This window comes from Chlamydotis macqueenii, chromosome 2, assembly GCF_036417535.1.
Source record: "Chlamydotis macqueenii isolate bChlMac1 chromosome 2, bChlMac1.mat, whole genome shotgun sequence".
Taxonomy (NCBI): Eukaryota; Metazoa; Chordata; class Aves; order Otidiformes; family Otididae; genus Chlamydotis; species Chlamydotis macqueenii.
The window spans coordinates 141,090,884-141,107,699 of record NC_141557.1 but is presented as its reverse complement, the minus strand read 5'-3'; the positions used below and the strand labels follow the sequence as shown (position 1 = coordinate 141,107,699).

General features: G+C 36.2%; 1 protein-coding gene across 10 annotated transcripts in view; it reads right to left on the bottom strand.

The window, feature by feature from the left end:
- VPS13B (vacuolar protein sorting 13 homolog B) overlaps positions 1–16,816 on the bottom strand; it is a 465,113-nt gene that overhangs the window by 88,958 nt on the left and 359,339 nt on the right. For all 10 annotated transcript variants that reach the window (XM_086741084.1, XM_086741085.1, XM_086741079.1 and 7 more), the window contains one exon: positions 6,431–6,838. In XM_086741084.1, coding sequence (XP_086597210.1) covers positions 6,431–6,838 — 408 coding nt within the window. The remainder of the gene's footprint in view (positions 1–6,430; positions 6,839–16,816) is intronic.

Genomic DNA, 16,816 nt, shown 5'->3' with positions numbered 1-16,816 from the left:
TTCTTTTTAGATATCAGTAGTTTTCAGAAAAGTGACTAAACATTCTTACTCTAGCTTTACAGATGGGCATGGGGAGGTTCTTCAACTAAAAAAAAAAATCTATGTATTTTCACATCTTAATTCTAGATGGTTGGCTGGAAACTTCAGTTTTTTTTCAGGAGATAGCTGATACCTACACAACCGTCACTGATTTATAAACCTGTAGATAATTAGCACTACTAAAAAAATCAGACATTGAATGGTTGCACAGCAAATGAAGCACTACAAAATAGTGGATGTCACTCAAAATGTAGCCCTATATAATTGCCACAAAGTTGAATCAGAATTACAGCTTTGCTGTCTTACTCCTCTGCTCTATACTTGATTCACTGGATTTCAACTGCTTTAATAAACTAAATAGTCCAAGAACTAGAAGTTAACTTTTCTTTATAAATAAACCATCCTGAAGACAGTGCCTAGCAGCACCTGATCTGTTCGAGCCTTTATAACCCAGTGAATTCTGCTTGTGGAAGTCCAAGGCTTGACAGACACATCCAGGCCACACAAACTGAACAGGTTTCCCTGCACTCTTGGGATGTGGTTCCCCAGGAACCAGGTCAGGCCAAGTCCAGGCTCCTATGTTCCAATTTTCTCCTCCCTTCAGTCCTTCGGGATTTATATACTTCTCTGAATTCTCTTTTGTACCAGCATGGCCATTAAAGCGTACCTGTCCTGTGGGTCAGCTGAAAGAGATGATCTTGCTGGGAACTTTTCTTTTCTGTGAGCTTAATTTTCAGACAGATCAGTGCCCTGACTCAACTCAATGAACAGCTGCCCAAGTAACAGAGCTAGCACAAGGCAGAGTGTAGAAATGTGTGGCCGCAGCAACCTAAACTTCCTATGGAATTGCACCTTTTGTTTGGGCAGTAAGCTGGTGATACAAAAAAATATTCTTGGCATAGAAAAGGAAGAAACATGTTGCCAGTATGTTAACAATTTAAACAATTGAAGGAACTGGTCCTTAAGACTGGGCAAGAATGCCTAATCTCTGCGCTCTGTACCTCACACTGCAAAATGTAGATGGAACTGGAGGAATTGCACAGAAAGCACAAAATGTACAGAGAAAACATCCAGCTTTCACTGCTATCTGTATTTCCTGATGAATGAAAATATTCTGTAGAAAACCATGAAAATGCTGTATCACCTACTACTGCCACATACACCACTGTGATCCACATAAAAAGAGAAATTCCAGTCTCAAAATAATACACAATAACTTTCACAATAAAAGCTGAAGAGATTACAGAAACAACCGTATTTGTTCTGTATGAAATTTCATTTGGAGTCTACTTTTTCAAGTCAAGTTATTTAAACTGTAAATGCAGTTCTACAAAACTAGTGCACACTGTCGTGAATCAACAACCTACAACTAACTTTTTTTTTTCTTCCCCCCCCCCCCCGACAAGTTAACATGCTAGTTCATCAGTAGCAATTCTGAATCCTGTTACAAAGTACCAGTAGGGAATCTGACCAGGATTAATAGTGGTACTCAGTCCTGGGATTAGGTGGTGTCTTGTTTCATGGATTTTAGGCCATCTGTTCTTCCCTCCTACATTATACTCCTGCAGAACTATAAACGCACCTCCACCTCAGGGACCATAGAAAGGAATTAGAATTCTTCTGCTTTTGATTATCACAAGATTCAGTAACTCATTTCATTGTCAGGATAATCCCCTTTTACTCTTTCTTTTGCGCTTGCAGGGTATGCCAAAATGACAAATAAAATCCCAGATGTTAGAGACCTGATGAGGTCTCCACCTTTTCTTGAGTGTTGGGTTTAAGCTACTTGGGACACAGTGTCAAATCTGACAGGACCCTGATGCCCACACCCAATACTCATTAAGGTTTGTTAGTGATTTGTATAGCTGTCTACAAGCTGCACTTCCACCTCAATCCTCAGTGGCCATTTAAATATTTAGTTTGTCCTCTGGCTTTTACTGACAAAGAATTAATTTCCTATTGTTCAAGTGTTGGAAAGAGTTTATATTTCTTCCTAAAAGTAACAAAGGTCTTCTGGGTGTTGTAAATGGCTTGTTACTGCTGCATATTATTTTAGGTAGTCATATCTAATTTAATGTTTTATTTCCCCATGGGCTAACTAGCATATCTGCAGCATCCAAAGGCTATGACAACGCCTTAGCAGAGTTTTCTCGAGAGAGTCAGTAAACTCCAAAATGAAGTTTGGTCTTTGCTCTACACCAATTAATAGCTGCCTTTAATTTTAATATTTCTGTAAAGGAGCTTAAGGATGCAATTTCTTTCAGATTTAGTAAAAATACTTGCAATTATCATATGCTTAACTAGTGTTTATTTTTTTTTTGCTTATTTATATGCTAAAATAATCATCTCTGCATACAGGACAAAGGACTGGGGAATTTTGTCTACAATCTTTGGAATAGTTTTTGTCCATAACTCTGTCAGTTCAGACAATGAACAGCAAGACTTCCCTCCTGTGTCCAGCCAGAGCAAAATAAAGCTCCACCAAGAGGCTACACGCTTCTTGCTGTCTTTCACTCTGGGGAGAGCACAGTCCTCAACTTCTCTCATTTATCTGCTCTTTTAGCTGGTAGGTAGTGCTAATTTCAACACCAAACCTAAATTAACTGAAAGCCATATGTTTAGAATTGCATTCTACTTCCTAGTACTTATTGCTAAAAGTTATTTCTGCTTTAATGGCATGTGACTGCGCTGGAGCGAGCTACATCCCTCAAGTGTGATATCAAGCAATCTCAAATCTAACCAGGTACATGGCACTCGAGAGCTCTAGCCACTTTGTAGAAGATGCTACATACTTCAGAGGACACAAATCACCGGACCAAGTCTAATGATGTTCTTGAACTCGGGGTTTTTGTCAACAGTAAATGAGCTAAATGTTTGCTATTTGCTTCTATGAAATGAGTACAAGTTTTACCTTGTAACTCTAAGCCATAAATTATAAAATTACTACAGATAATTATTTTATTTAGTAATTTACAGATAATTATTTTATTTAGTAGTTTAGTAATTTTATTAGGTCAGTATGACTTAAACTCTTGCCCTTAGGGGTATCAGAAAAACTATACTGATAGCTTCTTCTAAAGTAAAATTAATATCCTTTTTCTGGAAAGGGGATTTTGTTTTGATTTGTTTTTTGCCAATACACTGCGTCACATTCTACAATAGCATTACTGTACTAAAACCAAAATACTCAGGATTTCACCATAAGTAGAGAGGAGAACATAATTATTCTAGCAGAAATAGTAACCATGTTGTTATAAGTAACTGTTGTATTAAAACATGAAAAATGTCCAAAAAATGAAGTCCCTTGACACACTAAAGGTTTGGGGTTGTATAACAGTGCAGCAGGATATGCAGAAATGGACGTGTTTCAATTTGATTCAACTGTAATGTGAGTGTTCAACACTTACAATTTATTTTGTTAGAAGTGAAATAATTCAACTAATTAGCTTCTCTGTTTTTCAGAAGCAACATCTTTTTACTTTCATAAGAAATTAAGAAGAAAAATTAAAACAGAAGGCCTTTAGCTGCCATGATTAAACCAGGAAAGTCTAGAAGGAAAACTGATAATTTTAAAAAAGTTACACGGCAAGCTTCTTTCTTAATTTCAGCTAAAAAAAAAAAATCAAAGCATTACACAAGGTCACGCACTTTTGTTTTCCCTCTAAAAGGGAGGAAAAATGCCGAAAATACACTCTTGTGAGGTTGTTTTGCTAAATAATTCTAGCAAATAGAATTCCTTACAAACCAACTTCATCTCCTACATTAAAACTCATCTGGAGAAGGGGTCGTTTACACTGTTTATAAAACACTGCCACATAAAGTGTGTAAAAACCCCATATTTCACTAAAAATAGCTTGCGTAAGTAAGGGATTAGAGTAGTTTCTAATGCTATAATTGTTCCTTTGTAGTTTTTTCCATGATGTTTTTGAACAGTGTTTTTAACTATGTTTATTAAAGTCAGCACATCAAAAAGGATCAAAGAGAAAGCTAGTGAGAACCAAAGAAACCCCAAGCGTATTGTGTTGTCTCACTGGGGAGTTATGCAGATTCAAGTAAACAAGTGCAAATTGTTGAGGTTTTAATGAAAATTTTCTACAATTATTGTATCTGAAGTCATTCTGTATAATAACATCTGTACAGCAGATGGCCATACTGTACAAAAGGCAAGCAATGTTCCTTTTTCTTCCTCTGTTTTAACAGCACATCTGAGATGACTACTTTTGTCATTGTGCTTAGTTTGGTTCAGCAAATAATTCGTAAAATGCAGCTGCTGCAGATGGTCACAATAGTTACTTGACTGTAAAATCAAAGACACAATGAAGTATTTGTGTATTAGTTTCATTCTACAAAAAAAAAGAAATCTGACATTAACCCTGTTCAGCTCAAAAGGTATATCTATAAAACCTTTGTAAAAGCAAAGTAGTGAAGAACTGACATATTTAAATACATCTTGCTCCCAAGACACAGCTACTACACTTTTTAAAAATTGAGTTAGCTTGCATAATTTCTTTACAATAATAAAACAAATCTAGTTAGTAACTATGGTATTCTTCTAAACATTTTGTTATTTTTAACATAAGATTATAATATCATTTCCCGCCCCTGAGTAATTTAACTTCTTTTCTAAAGTTATAATTTCCACTTTGGTTTCTATCAACATTTTAATTTCAAATTAATAATTTTAAGAAAAATCCAAACAATTTATTATAAGAATTTTTGACAGTTTCAATCAGTTTTGTGGAATTGTGTCTTTCACACTTCTTGAAGCTTAAAAAAATTTATTGCACTGTCACAATAGCATGCAAAACCTCATGCACATGTATTTTTCTTTTTATAAAGCAAAGGCAACTTTAACTGGAAAAAATGTGAAAAGATTCTGTTGATGTCTATTCATTGTTTGGTTATGAAAGTTCTTCATATAGAATAACTGATTTCCATTTTCATTACATTCAGCATCAGTATTGCTTTATTTAACAATGCTTGCCAGACTACAAACATACTGAAGATTCATGTATAGCTTGTGATATGAAAAATAAAGATTGACTCCCTCGGATTGCCAGAAGCATCAAGAAACAGAACTTCCTAGCAGAATGTTTCTGAGGCTTAACGTGCAAGGCAAGGTACGTCCTCCTTCTGGGAGGATTAAAACTCCAGGACAAGAGAGACACTGCTGAGTTTGCCAAATTGCTTTATAGTACAGTGACACAACGGGCTCAGCTTTGATATATCGAATCTCGTTGTGGAAACCATAATGTACCATGGGACGGATAATGTATAAATGACAGAGGGGAAACGATGGAAGGAAAGAGGATTACTACACAGAAAGAAAACTAGAACTATTTAAAGGATATTAGAAAGGCCTTTCACTCAGTTGCTGTGCTTTCTATGCTAGGGTTGTGATCCGATTGGAAAAGCGTGGGAACGCACGCACTGTTCCTGCCTGTACTGCTGTTTATTTATAGATAAATCAAAAGTTTCAGGCTCAAGCACTTTTGCAGGCTTTCATGTCTGATGAATCTTAAATTTTTCATTTATAACTTTTAAAATGATAAAGAAGCACTGAAACTTGCTGGCCTGAGGAGAAATATTTCTGATGAAAAAGAAATAAATCACCATCTCGCCTGGCCTACAACTTGTCCCTCTCAGCTACAGAACATTTTACCTCACAAACTGCTCTGCCAACTACATACATCTGACTCATCTCCATATCATCTAAATGTACCATTTTATTAATTTTAATAAAAGACTAATAAAACAATTTACAAAGACATTCAAAATGTCTTCATTTTAAATGAGTATCTGGTATCCTGTTAATTGTAACGAAGGTGTAAAGTTTCCTTGCAGTTCTGCAGTAATGAAGCTGGAGCGCACGTTTTTCCTGGGTGACTCTCAGCTGTGCAAAGGAAGCACGTAAAAATTTAAAACTTCATAAGCCTGGAGGAGAATAATGGTATGACCCAATATTTACATAGTAGCATATGTCAGGGCCCTGAACAATTATTTTTGTATTTTTTTTAAGCAGAAATATAGAGTCTTAACAAGAAAATGTAGTTATAGAGTGAAAGATGTCAAAATTTTGCCATTTGAAGTATGTGCTGAATGATCACAATACCAGAATAGTGGTTCTTGTAACCACTATTCCAGCCAGAATTCCAGCAATAAATTAGTAATTACAAGCTAGGGGATATTAACTACAAAATTAAGCACTCTTGGGTGCTGCCCCAGTGAAAGGAAAACTCAGGTAATGAAGTCTATCAGGGATTTGCTATTTTCTGTTGAGGACTTATTATGTTACCTAGAGGAGTTCCTCTCAATGCCCCACACTTTAAAATGGTTATTAGACCACCACTTGAACAAATCAGTAGCATTTCCAACTTTCAAAAACTCTTACCTGCAGTTTTATATCCACTTTTAATATTCAGGCTCCCACTGAGGTTTGATAAGGAGACTAACAAACAAGGTTTACTGGGATGTGGGATGGTTTCCATTGAAACAACCATTTGAACAGTGTGAATGGAAATTTTCTGGAAGCAGGAAAGGGATTGCCACAAGTTTTCTCGTATTGAAGCCTTTTGCCCAGCATTGGTGTGCACTGCAGGTAGTAAATCCTTTGTACTGGGGTGTTTGCTTATTGAAGTGACTTTCTCATCTGAAATAATACCAGTTGATGGAACAGCCTCCTTCCTGGGCTCATCATCACTTGTGGACAAGATTTTCTTCAAAAACTGGTTTATTTGATCAAGTCTGACAAAACTGAAATTTGCTTTCAAAGGTTTTGATATGTCCACATTTATGTCAGCTGTAGGAGAGAATTGGAGAAAGAAATATGAGAACCTATAGTGCAATTATTCAATCAATGTAAAAATACTAGGCATTTAGTGCAGACAACATTATTTCTACCACATTTCATTCAGAGGACTGAATCAATAATGAAATAAAAAAATAATGAAATTACATTTTTAGAAATAAATCTGAATTAAAATATGAAAAATACTATAAGCAATCTTCACTATATACAATTTTAAAGGAAGAAATACATCACAATGTCGATCTTATTTCCCTGTTTCTTCCCAGGGATCACTACAGCTATCTGAAAGACACACACTTTATTTGAGTGTGTAGGAGGGTAAATACATTTTGTGTCAGAACGAAAATATACTCCACGTCCTCTTGAGTTTTACATCCAGTAGAACTATTTGAGCAACCTCCAAAGTCAATAGTGAATATTTTCAACACATTTAAATGAGTGAATAACACGAATATTTTGTTGTTCTCTACACATCTAACATGCAGCATTTTTCAATGCATTTTCAAGATGAAATGTGAAATAAAAACCAAATATAAAAACTGAGGTAAGTTTCGATTTCTTTGTTTTCCAGGGGGATTGGTATAATCTAATATTTTTTAAATGTTCTTTGTCTCCTTAGTAAAGGATCTTGGTACTTCCCAGACTGCTAAAAGTCTCACAAAATTTTCAGAAATCACAACTAATATAAACAACATTGACAACAGCAGACATTTTAGTAGCTGAGATGTTGCAATTGCTAAAGTTATTTCATAGATGAGACGCAGGATTTTATGATGGTTGAAACTTATTTCTGTGCTGCTATCTGCATTTTATCAGTACATTACACTTCATGACAGAAATCCATCTTTAACTTCATTTTTAAATTTTTTCATTTCAAATTCAGCTTTCACCCAGTAATGAGCCAGCTACCCTGGGCACGGGGAAATGTTTGCTTTTCACTTTGCTGTTTGATTCCCACTACCTCACCTTCAAGAACCAAAAGTGATTAAAATTCTGTGCATACATCTAAACTAGATTAAATGTTCAGAGAAAACAGCACTACTTAGTTTCAAGTTTCATTACAAATATATACAGGAAACACTGTTTGTTGAAGGTTTTATACAGATTAATGAATATTTCACCAAAATTAGGACCTAGTTTCAAGTTATCCAGGATCATGTTCTACTCTTAATGCTGATGCAAACAGACGAGCTCGATTCTCCCACTCTTTAGGTAAATCACAAACTTTTACAACAATGATAAAGGGCTGCAGGAGCAGCGTTTCAGAGCTGCTCTTAAGTACAGGTTTATACTGACTTCAGAGAGTTCCAGCACACGACAAAGCACTCTTCTGACCCCCTAAAATATCTGGGGGTTCTAAATTTCAGTTAGATGCTTTGGTATCTGAATAGATAAGTTTCTGAATTATAAACTAGCACTTTCGATACAAAGATAAAATAAACTTCTTAATAGCCATGTAAGCTTTGTTACAGCTGAATTTAAAAATCCCAAACAATCTTAGAAAAAGGTCTGTAGTACTCCACAAGCCACAGCTAACTGAAATTCAAGACTGAAAAATTACTTTAATTGTAACTTACAATTTTAATTAATGGTTTTCTGAAAATGCTTTCTCTTGTGTTAAAGCCTTCGATGCTGAACTGGAAACTGTGGCAAAACACTAGCCAACACGGGGGCATAGTAGAAAGGCAAATATCAAAGCTAGGAAGCTGGACGTTAGAAGAGAGCAAGATTTTTAGGCATCCAAAACTACACACTTGGAAGATTTTTTAAAAACATACTGATATTTTTAAATAAAACCAAGGGAAGAAAAATGTCATAACACTTTTGAAAATTTCTCTACCCTTCTTGGCAATAAAGAATACCCCAAGACTTGCCTGCCTTTTTGCACACTTCACTGGTCGTCTCCTCCCTTTGAATAGAGAAAGGAAACTTAAGAAGAGAGACCCATGTGACATTACAATACTAATTTACTTGCGATACTCAAATGGAAAGGAGTGTTATTGTAATGATTTTTTTTTTAAAAAAAAACAAAACAAAAAAGCAAATAAACAAATTAGCAGAATTTTTCAAGTTACCCAAGTTTGAAATCCAACTCACACTGGGATTTGAGTTTCTGAACCATTTAGGCACTTTCAAAACAAGTCCCTTATCGACTTAACTTTCTCTATTAGTCATGTAGTAATAAAGGAGTAAAACAGAATAGATGTTCTTGGCTTTGCTACATAATTAAGTTTTTAAGTGAACAAATGAGGAAAGGACCCTTATTGCTTGGTCTGACAGCTTTTACATTTAACAATTGCTTCGTCAAAGGCACATTTTATAGCCAACACTTTCCTATGGCAGTAAAGTCCAGGAGGAAAAAACAACCAGAAACCCTACAACCCAAAACTGCTTAGACATAAGCTTACAGAACAGGTGTCAAGCTAAAGCCAGAGAGTAAACTTGAGAAATATTTAAATGGAGATTAAAATGAGAGTAGTAGCTCTCTCTTGGGCTTCCTCAGGTCAAGGCAGAGAAGACACAGGGCACTGGTGAAGTTCAGCGGTGGCACATACTTGGCACCTGTGGTCCTCGGCCTGTGTTTTATCACTGCTGTTAGTCACTTGTTTTCACAAATACTGTGCTCATCCAACAGAGCAATTAAAAAAATTGACACTAGGACACCAGAGAAATGCAAATTACTTCCCCATTTTCTGTTGGTAAACTGAACGTCACACAAAAAATGTTGGCATGACTGATAACCTGACAATGGTTTGTGTTAAATTGTTGCTATAATTCAGTGAAGCAGCCCTGATAGAAGGTGGTGCCAGCTAGAAGCCATTATTGCAGAAAATGTAACTTTGGAAACTTCACTGCAAATATTTTAAACATCTCATAATGGCATAGGTTATTTTTACAACTGGGAAAAGATCATGTAAGGAAATTCTTTGGCATTTTAAGCAAAATGTTCAAAAAATAAAAATCCAGTTGAGCAATCAACATGTTTTTAGTCTTTGTCCTGTTTTACACTTTATAATTAGCACTGTAAAAGAAACTTTAATATTTCTTCTAAAAACCCCATATTTAAGTGATAGACAGAAAGAGTGAAAACTGATGAAATATGAAGAGCTATTTATAGCAGTTGATGAAGACAGATGTTCAGTAGCTTCTCCAGTCACTCAAAATGGGCTAAAAAGAAGTGTTACAATGTAAAGGGTCACCTAGATGCAGCTGGAACAAAATTTCCGGGGTGCAAAATCCAAGGGTAACAGTTTTTAGATTATTTTAAACACCTTGGAAAGCAGACCACACAACACTGTGCAGATTCTGTATCAGAGGTTCCTATAATTCAAACAGCTCTTTGAATTGACCAGGATAGGGCAAAAGGTAGCTCAAAGTCACCTTTAACTCCCCAAGTACATCAGTCTCTCCTTTGCCTACTAGTGACTGGCTACCAGAATTATACCCCAATGCTTTCTTTAGATTTAGGACATAATAGCAATAACTTATTTTGCCAGGTGTTATCTATTCCGAGCAAATAAACCGTAAAGAAATGACTGTGCTTGTAAATAGACTGCATGCAAATGAGTTATTTCTGGTTAAGTTTAAATGAGTCAGAACTAGATGATATCAAAGTAGTATTTTTTTTTATTACAGTGTAGCATTTGAGTGTAGAATTATAATTTTTCTTTCTTTCTCACAGTTTTTTCACTGCACCTCTTTAGATTACTCAGTAAATCCATGTCTGTCAATTATTAGTTCCTAATTACGCTTCACAACTTTCTGAACAGCTACTAGGAAACAGAATGATGAAATAACTATTGAGTTAAAAGGAGATTAGATAAATATAAATAAATTACACTTACTATATGCTCCCACCACACCAGGAGATGACTTAACAGTGAAAGGAAAGGAATCACGTTGCAATAATGAAATCAGAGAGGGAATTCAGGTCCCAGAGGCGATTCTACAGAGTTTATGTTAATGTACACCTTGTGGGGGACCAAAAATCAACTGGAATAGTTTCCTGAAAACTGTTTCCAGCTATTTTCTCATTTAAAAAGTTCCAACTTCACTTGACCCATTAGTCATCATATTACTTACATTTATTATGTATTTTGAAATCTATTACAAAAAACCCAATGGATTCAATATGGCCTGTTTGAACAAAATCATAACATCCATAAAAGAAAACCTATAAGCAGCACTCTGAAATTTCTGTCTGAAACAATTTCTTTCTTTGTCATTTTATTACTCAGAGCTTCAGATAAAAAATTTCTAAGTTATGAGTATTTTACCCTTGTTCTCTATAACATTCAGATTTGTACTGTGAAGGCATAATTTTATTCTGTGAACTTGGGATAATGATATTATTCAAAAGGACTTTTTATTTGGTGGGCTAAGGATGAATAAGCAACACAAAAATAACAGAGCTCCTAGCAAGTTGTTTTAGGTCAATGCCAGATCTTACTGAAGTCAATGGGCTTATTCCAATATATGCTATAACTTAATGTACACCAGGTCACTATTTCTATGACTAATAAACTACCATAGTATACTCTTAAGCTGAAAAACCAGAAAGTAAAATCAATGAAAATTATTTATAAGGTTTATTTATAAGACTGAGATCTTTTAACAGACTATGAGACATGTTGAACTGTTAGAGAGAAAAACATGGCATTTTCCAAGAACGTAGTCACTTCTCATACTCCTCATTCTGCAGTGGATCTTTTATTTCCCATAGCTAATATAGAAAAGGGCAGGTCTTTCTCCCTCAGGTTGGACAGGGATCTCACTCTCCCCTACCTCAAGAAGTCTGTACAATATTAAACTTTTTAATAAATAGTACTGCCATAGAAGAAGCTACTATTTGCCCTAAACTCTTAGGAGTATTAAGTTTCCTAGTTCTAAGCAGGAGAAGAGCAGACAACAGGCATGAAACATTTTACCACAAGCAATATTCTTTCTCTGTGAGCCACCCATCCTGATGTGGGGAGTTTAAACAGAAGAAATCTGAGGAAGGTAAAGGTAATCTTGAGCCCTGATTCTGATTTGGAGTCAGGGTGGCCCTTCAGTAACAGGGAAACAGCTGAATTTCAAAAATTAAATTTATAAAAATAGGAAGGAGAGAGACATGTAAAGAAAAGACTAGCTGTACTGTTCTCAATTGTTCCTGGTCAGGCATCAAAAGAGAGACAAATTAAAAGAAATTTAAAAGCAAGAAGAATCCAAATGAATTGTTTTTATCCTCTAATTCATCATTCTCAATTTGGATCAAGGGGAAAGAAGGAAGAAACTTGAGACAAGGCTTCAGAGGCCATCTGCAGTCCATCTTGTATTCTGCTTCTGTGAGACAGATGCCAATTAGTCTGGAAGAGGCTGGTAGTCACTGCTCAGTATTTCTACCTACTGCCATCTGTGTGCTGCAGCTCCACAGAAGCAGCTCTCTAAGGCCAATATGGGGAAACACAGCCTTCAGGAAGCTTAATCAACTTGCACCATGCGTGGTGTTCCCCAGTGGTAACAACTCCCTACTTCCACGACCTAGTATGTCACTGACACAACACGAAGATATTAACAGCTCTAGCTAGCCAGTGCCTTGAGTTTGAGATCTCAAACAAGGCTCAGAATGATATAATTCTACTCGCTTTTTGAAATCGTCACAATTGAACCAAAATAAATTGTTGTAGGTCGAGAAGACCAAAGATACCATTAATAAAGGACAGAGGGTTACTGCTATTCATAGGATGTTGACTGAAATTAAGCAACTGTGCAGCTACAAAATGCACCACAGAAGTGTCTCAAGGGTTGGGTGGTGAGGCCAAAAACTATCATGAGAGCATTGAGAGGCACTACCATGAAAGAAAAATCCTAGCTAAGGGAAACATTAACTCTCAACAAAGAGTCAGGGAAGTTGAAGCACAATACGGTGAGATGAAATAAATTGTTCCAGGTCATGGAGCACGTTTGTAGAAAAGAAAAGAACCCATAAATATTAACTCTCTATTATGTGCTTACCTCCTGAATAATATATCTGTATTAAGACATACATGAACAAAAAAAGAGGATTTCAGTAAAATGAAGAAATATTTGAAATAAGTTCTAAAAAAAAGGCCAATAAACTGAAAAGATACAAAGAAAATATTTTCCAACTTATCCACGTGGCTTCAGTATGAAGCTTTCATTTTCAGTACTTAGGCATTTAAGAAACTAAATTTGAAATAAATGTTGTAGACTCTGCTTTTAGAAAGCTACTTCCATAATTTTAGGCATTATTATACTGATATTACAGGCAATAGATGTGTCAAAATCAAAGCAATACCTACAGGCTGGTACACCTGTTTGGAATATTTCTCTTTGCCCTCTTAATCAAATAAATATCATTTCATGGCTATAGTGTCAGCGCTTTAAAAACTTGTTTGTAAAAGAGCAAAGGGAAAAAAAAAAAACCTACTAGAAAGCTCAAAAGTTTTGCAAATGACCCAGAGTTAATTAGAAAAGTCTGCACCCTGGCTAGTTCCCCTTCTCACGTGTCAGCTCTCATTAAATCAAAAAATTCTCATTTCAAAGTTAACAAACACCATGGTTAACAAAACTGTTAAACTGGGATCAAGTGGGCACATTCCTAGGTTTATATATGATGTCATGCTGCACAGCCCACAGCTGAACTTGCAAGTAGTATGAATGATTTTTCAATATATTAAGTATCTGATCTAATGCTAATTTTCTCTCTATAGGCTAACTGTGCTGGGAACAGGTGGCCCTGCTTTCAATTACGGAGGGCTAACATGCCAGTGTGAGGCCTGGATTAGTTCACCTTCTCACAGGGAATTTGCCTCGGTTGGGAATGGATTTATTATGGCTTCACACATGGAACGGAGCTCATGTCAGCTGAGGGCAGTGATACATCATATGATTCAAATTAACCTGCTGTGGACTGTTCCGCAGGGCTGATATTGTGTATTAAAATGACGACATTTTTAAAACAGCTTGAAAGAAACCAGGATTGCTGAAGTGCAATGGTTCCAATTTGTTCCAACTAATCTATCACCTGCTGGAGATATTATTCTAGTGGGTTTCTGGTAGCTACTATTTTCCAGGTTTCTCCAAACCACTGACCTTGCTAATGCATACAATTGTTGCCTTTGCACACAGGGGGAGAAAGCCGGAGAGAGTGCCATGGTGCAGTTTTGTTTGTTGCTTTTTCTGCATAACCCTAGATCCAGCGCTGTGCCCCTTGCTGTGTCCAAACCGTGCCAGGGAGGGACCGGCAGGAAAGAACAACCCCCCAGGTCCCCCACTTCTCATTTTATCTTTCAGTAGGACATGGTACTTCTTAGTTTGTCTGGATAATTTCTTCTGTAGAAATTATTTCGAAAGGTAAAGTATCAAGGATCGCAGTTAATTCACACCCAGCATAACATCTTTCCAAGAAATTGCTAAGGGAAAAGAACTTTGGCATAAACCATCTATATTTCGCATTTATAAGTATTTTAAGGCAATTTGTATGAAGCTATACTTCATAAACATGCTTTGTATCACTTGCAGAAAGAATACATCAAAAAGACAGCTTTTATAGCTAAGAACGCATAGTTGAGTTTTAAAAAAAATCCAAAGAAAGGACTAAAGGGGAAAGATAATAAATTTTAAAAAACTTTTAAAACAAGATGGTCATATTTGTTCCTCACCTGATGAATAATACCTAAGGATGAAGCAATAAATAGTACGCTATTAGACAAGAATTAGGTGAACAATCCAGTACATACTGAATATAAAAGAGAGAGGGTAATGTAAACTGATGTAGATGGAATTTTAAAAATTTTAAATAATTAGTTACTGTAGAAAGAGAGAGAATAGTCCTTTAATACATTGTGGGGTTAAGGTTGAGGTCTGTTCCCACAGGCCTGATGATGAATGCTTATTTCTCCTAGGATCCTATTACCTTAAATCTGGAAGAAATAGAATTTTTCTTTAGTTGCCAAAAATGTACAAAATAATCAACTCATGTGGCAAAAAGTGCATTAACGTATCCTGTTATTCTCATTTAATTAGTGGTTTCCAAGTTTAGCTACTTGCTGTAGTTTTTTGATCTCCAAGCTAATATGGACTGACAACCTGGTTTCCTGTGTGGCGAAACCATACGATTTTTCTATGGAACACTATCTACTTATCTACTTCAGCTGACAAACTATTTACAAGGAGTACCAGTTTTATCTAACATGGCAAACACTGGGAACCACTTGCAGATTTTTTTTCTTTTAACTGCTTGGATAGTAGTTTACATGATAAAACACAGGCATGTTTGATTGTTATATTTGAAATTTAACTTCAGCACAACAAGGTATTTTTAAAGAAAAATTACATTACAACTAAACCGCTAAACTTTGAACACTTAAAATCTATACAGAAAACTGTATCGTTATCACAATTGCTACATCCAGATTTTTGTCTGCACAGGCACAGCTTTTAAAAACGTGCTAACTTTTCAGAACAGCAGACCAGCTGTACCCAACAAGTAGAACTACTAGTGCATCCAATGCATTTTAATAATTTACTTACTGCAGTTATAAAACACATATACATAAATGAACCTGAAAACACACAGTATGGCCTTAGAAAATATGCCAGTTAGGAGTAGCACTATTTAGCAAATGTTCACCAGAAAAGAGTAGGCCTTCGAGGCCTGCAACACAAGCATACTCCAGTAGTGCATTTATTTATTCAATTTCTTAACTGTGACATCTTCCATCAAAAATATTGCTTGTCTGGTGACCTTACAAGATCTCTCAGGAGTTTTGCTGAGATTCTTGTCCTCAACGAACAACTGCCAGCTTAGTTAGGATGTGGTGATGTAGACACTTTCTCCAGGCCCGCTGACAGCCAAGCTACCTCACCCTGGAAGAAGTTGTGGTTAGAGGACTTCTCTCCCCCCAGGAGAGTTAGTAACTTATTTTCCAGTAGCCTGCTGAGGAGCTGTCAAGCTTTCATAACTCTTTGCATGTGCTGTTCTGACGCAATCACATGCAGAAAGCGCCTTCCATTACTCATCCAGTGAAACCTCCAGCCCCTAAGGAAGGCCTTTTGGTAAAGGTTAGCGTATTTGAAGAGGATCTCATAGCAGCAAGAGCTGAGGTTAGAAAAGTCTGCAAAGGAATGCAGAGCTGTTTTGTTGTATTACACTGGCAAAACACTTCATTAAAATTCAGAGTGATTGCCGTTGAGTAATATGTAATGATAGTTCCAATTAGCAGCAAAAAGATGATTAAAAAAATGCCTTTTGGCTAAGAAGAGATCCTGGAGGAAATTTCTGAAGTTTTATATGCTTTATGAGAATAAATAAGACTGCAGTTTATGATGCATATTAATTCATGCTTTTTCAGTCCTCAACTTAGCCAAATACCATGGAGGGGAGAGATTTTACACCAATTCGAGATCTGACTGAATTGCTGAGAATGCAGCAGACACTTAGATTACTTGTGAATATACACTTGGCAAGCTGGTACCAACTTCCATGTTTGCAACTTTAGTTAGAAGCTTGTCCTACCCATAGGAGAGCATCAGGGAAACACCTTTAGGTGTGTAACAAATTAAATATAAAGGCTATGCTAGAAAATTACAGTGAGAACCTTGAGACAAGGGGAATGCACAGACGAAGGGTCTGGGAATATAGGAACACGAAGAGAGAGAACACAAAAGAATTGGGGGGGGGAGAGAAAAAAAAAGGATACCAATCTGGCAGCAGTGACCAAAAGGCCACTGATAGTAAGTGCCTCTACCCCTCTTGTGCTGGGATTGTGCTGGATTCACAACTAGAATGAAAATCTACTATTATTATCAATCAATCCTTTAGTTCAAATGGCAGTAGACCACACAGTAAGTCTGAATGTTCGAAGTCCTATTAATGAAGCCAAATAGGGATCAATATAACAAAAGCTCTGCATTGTCAGTTGGTTTTAAAATCTTCTCTTAAAATAATACTTTTAAGGCACC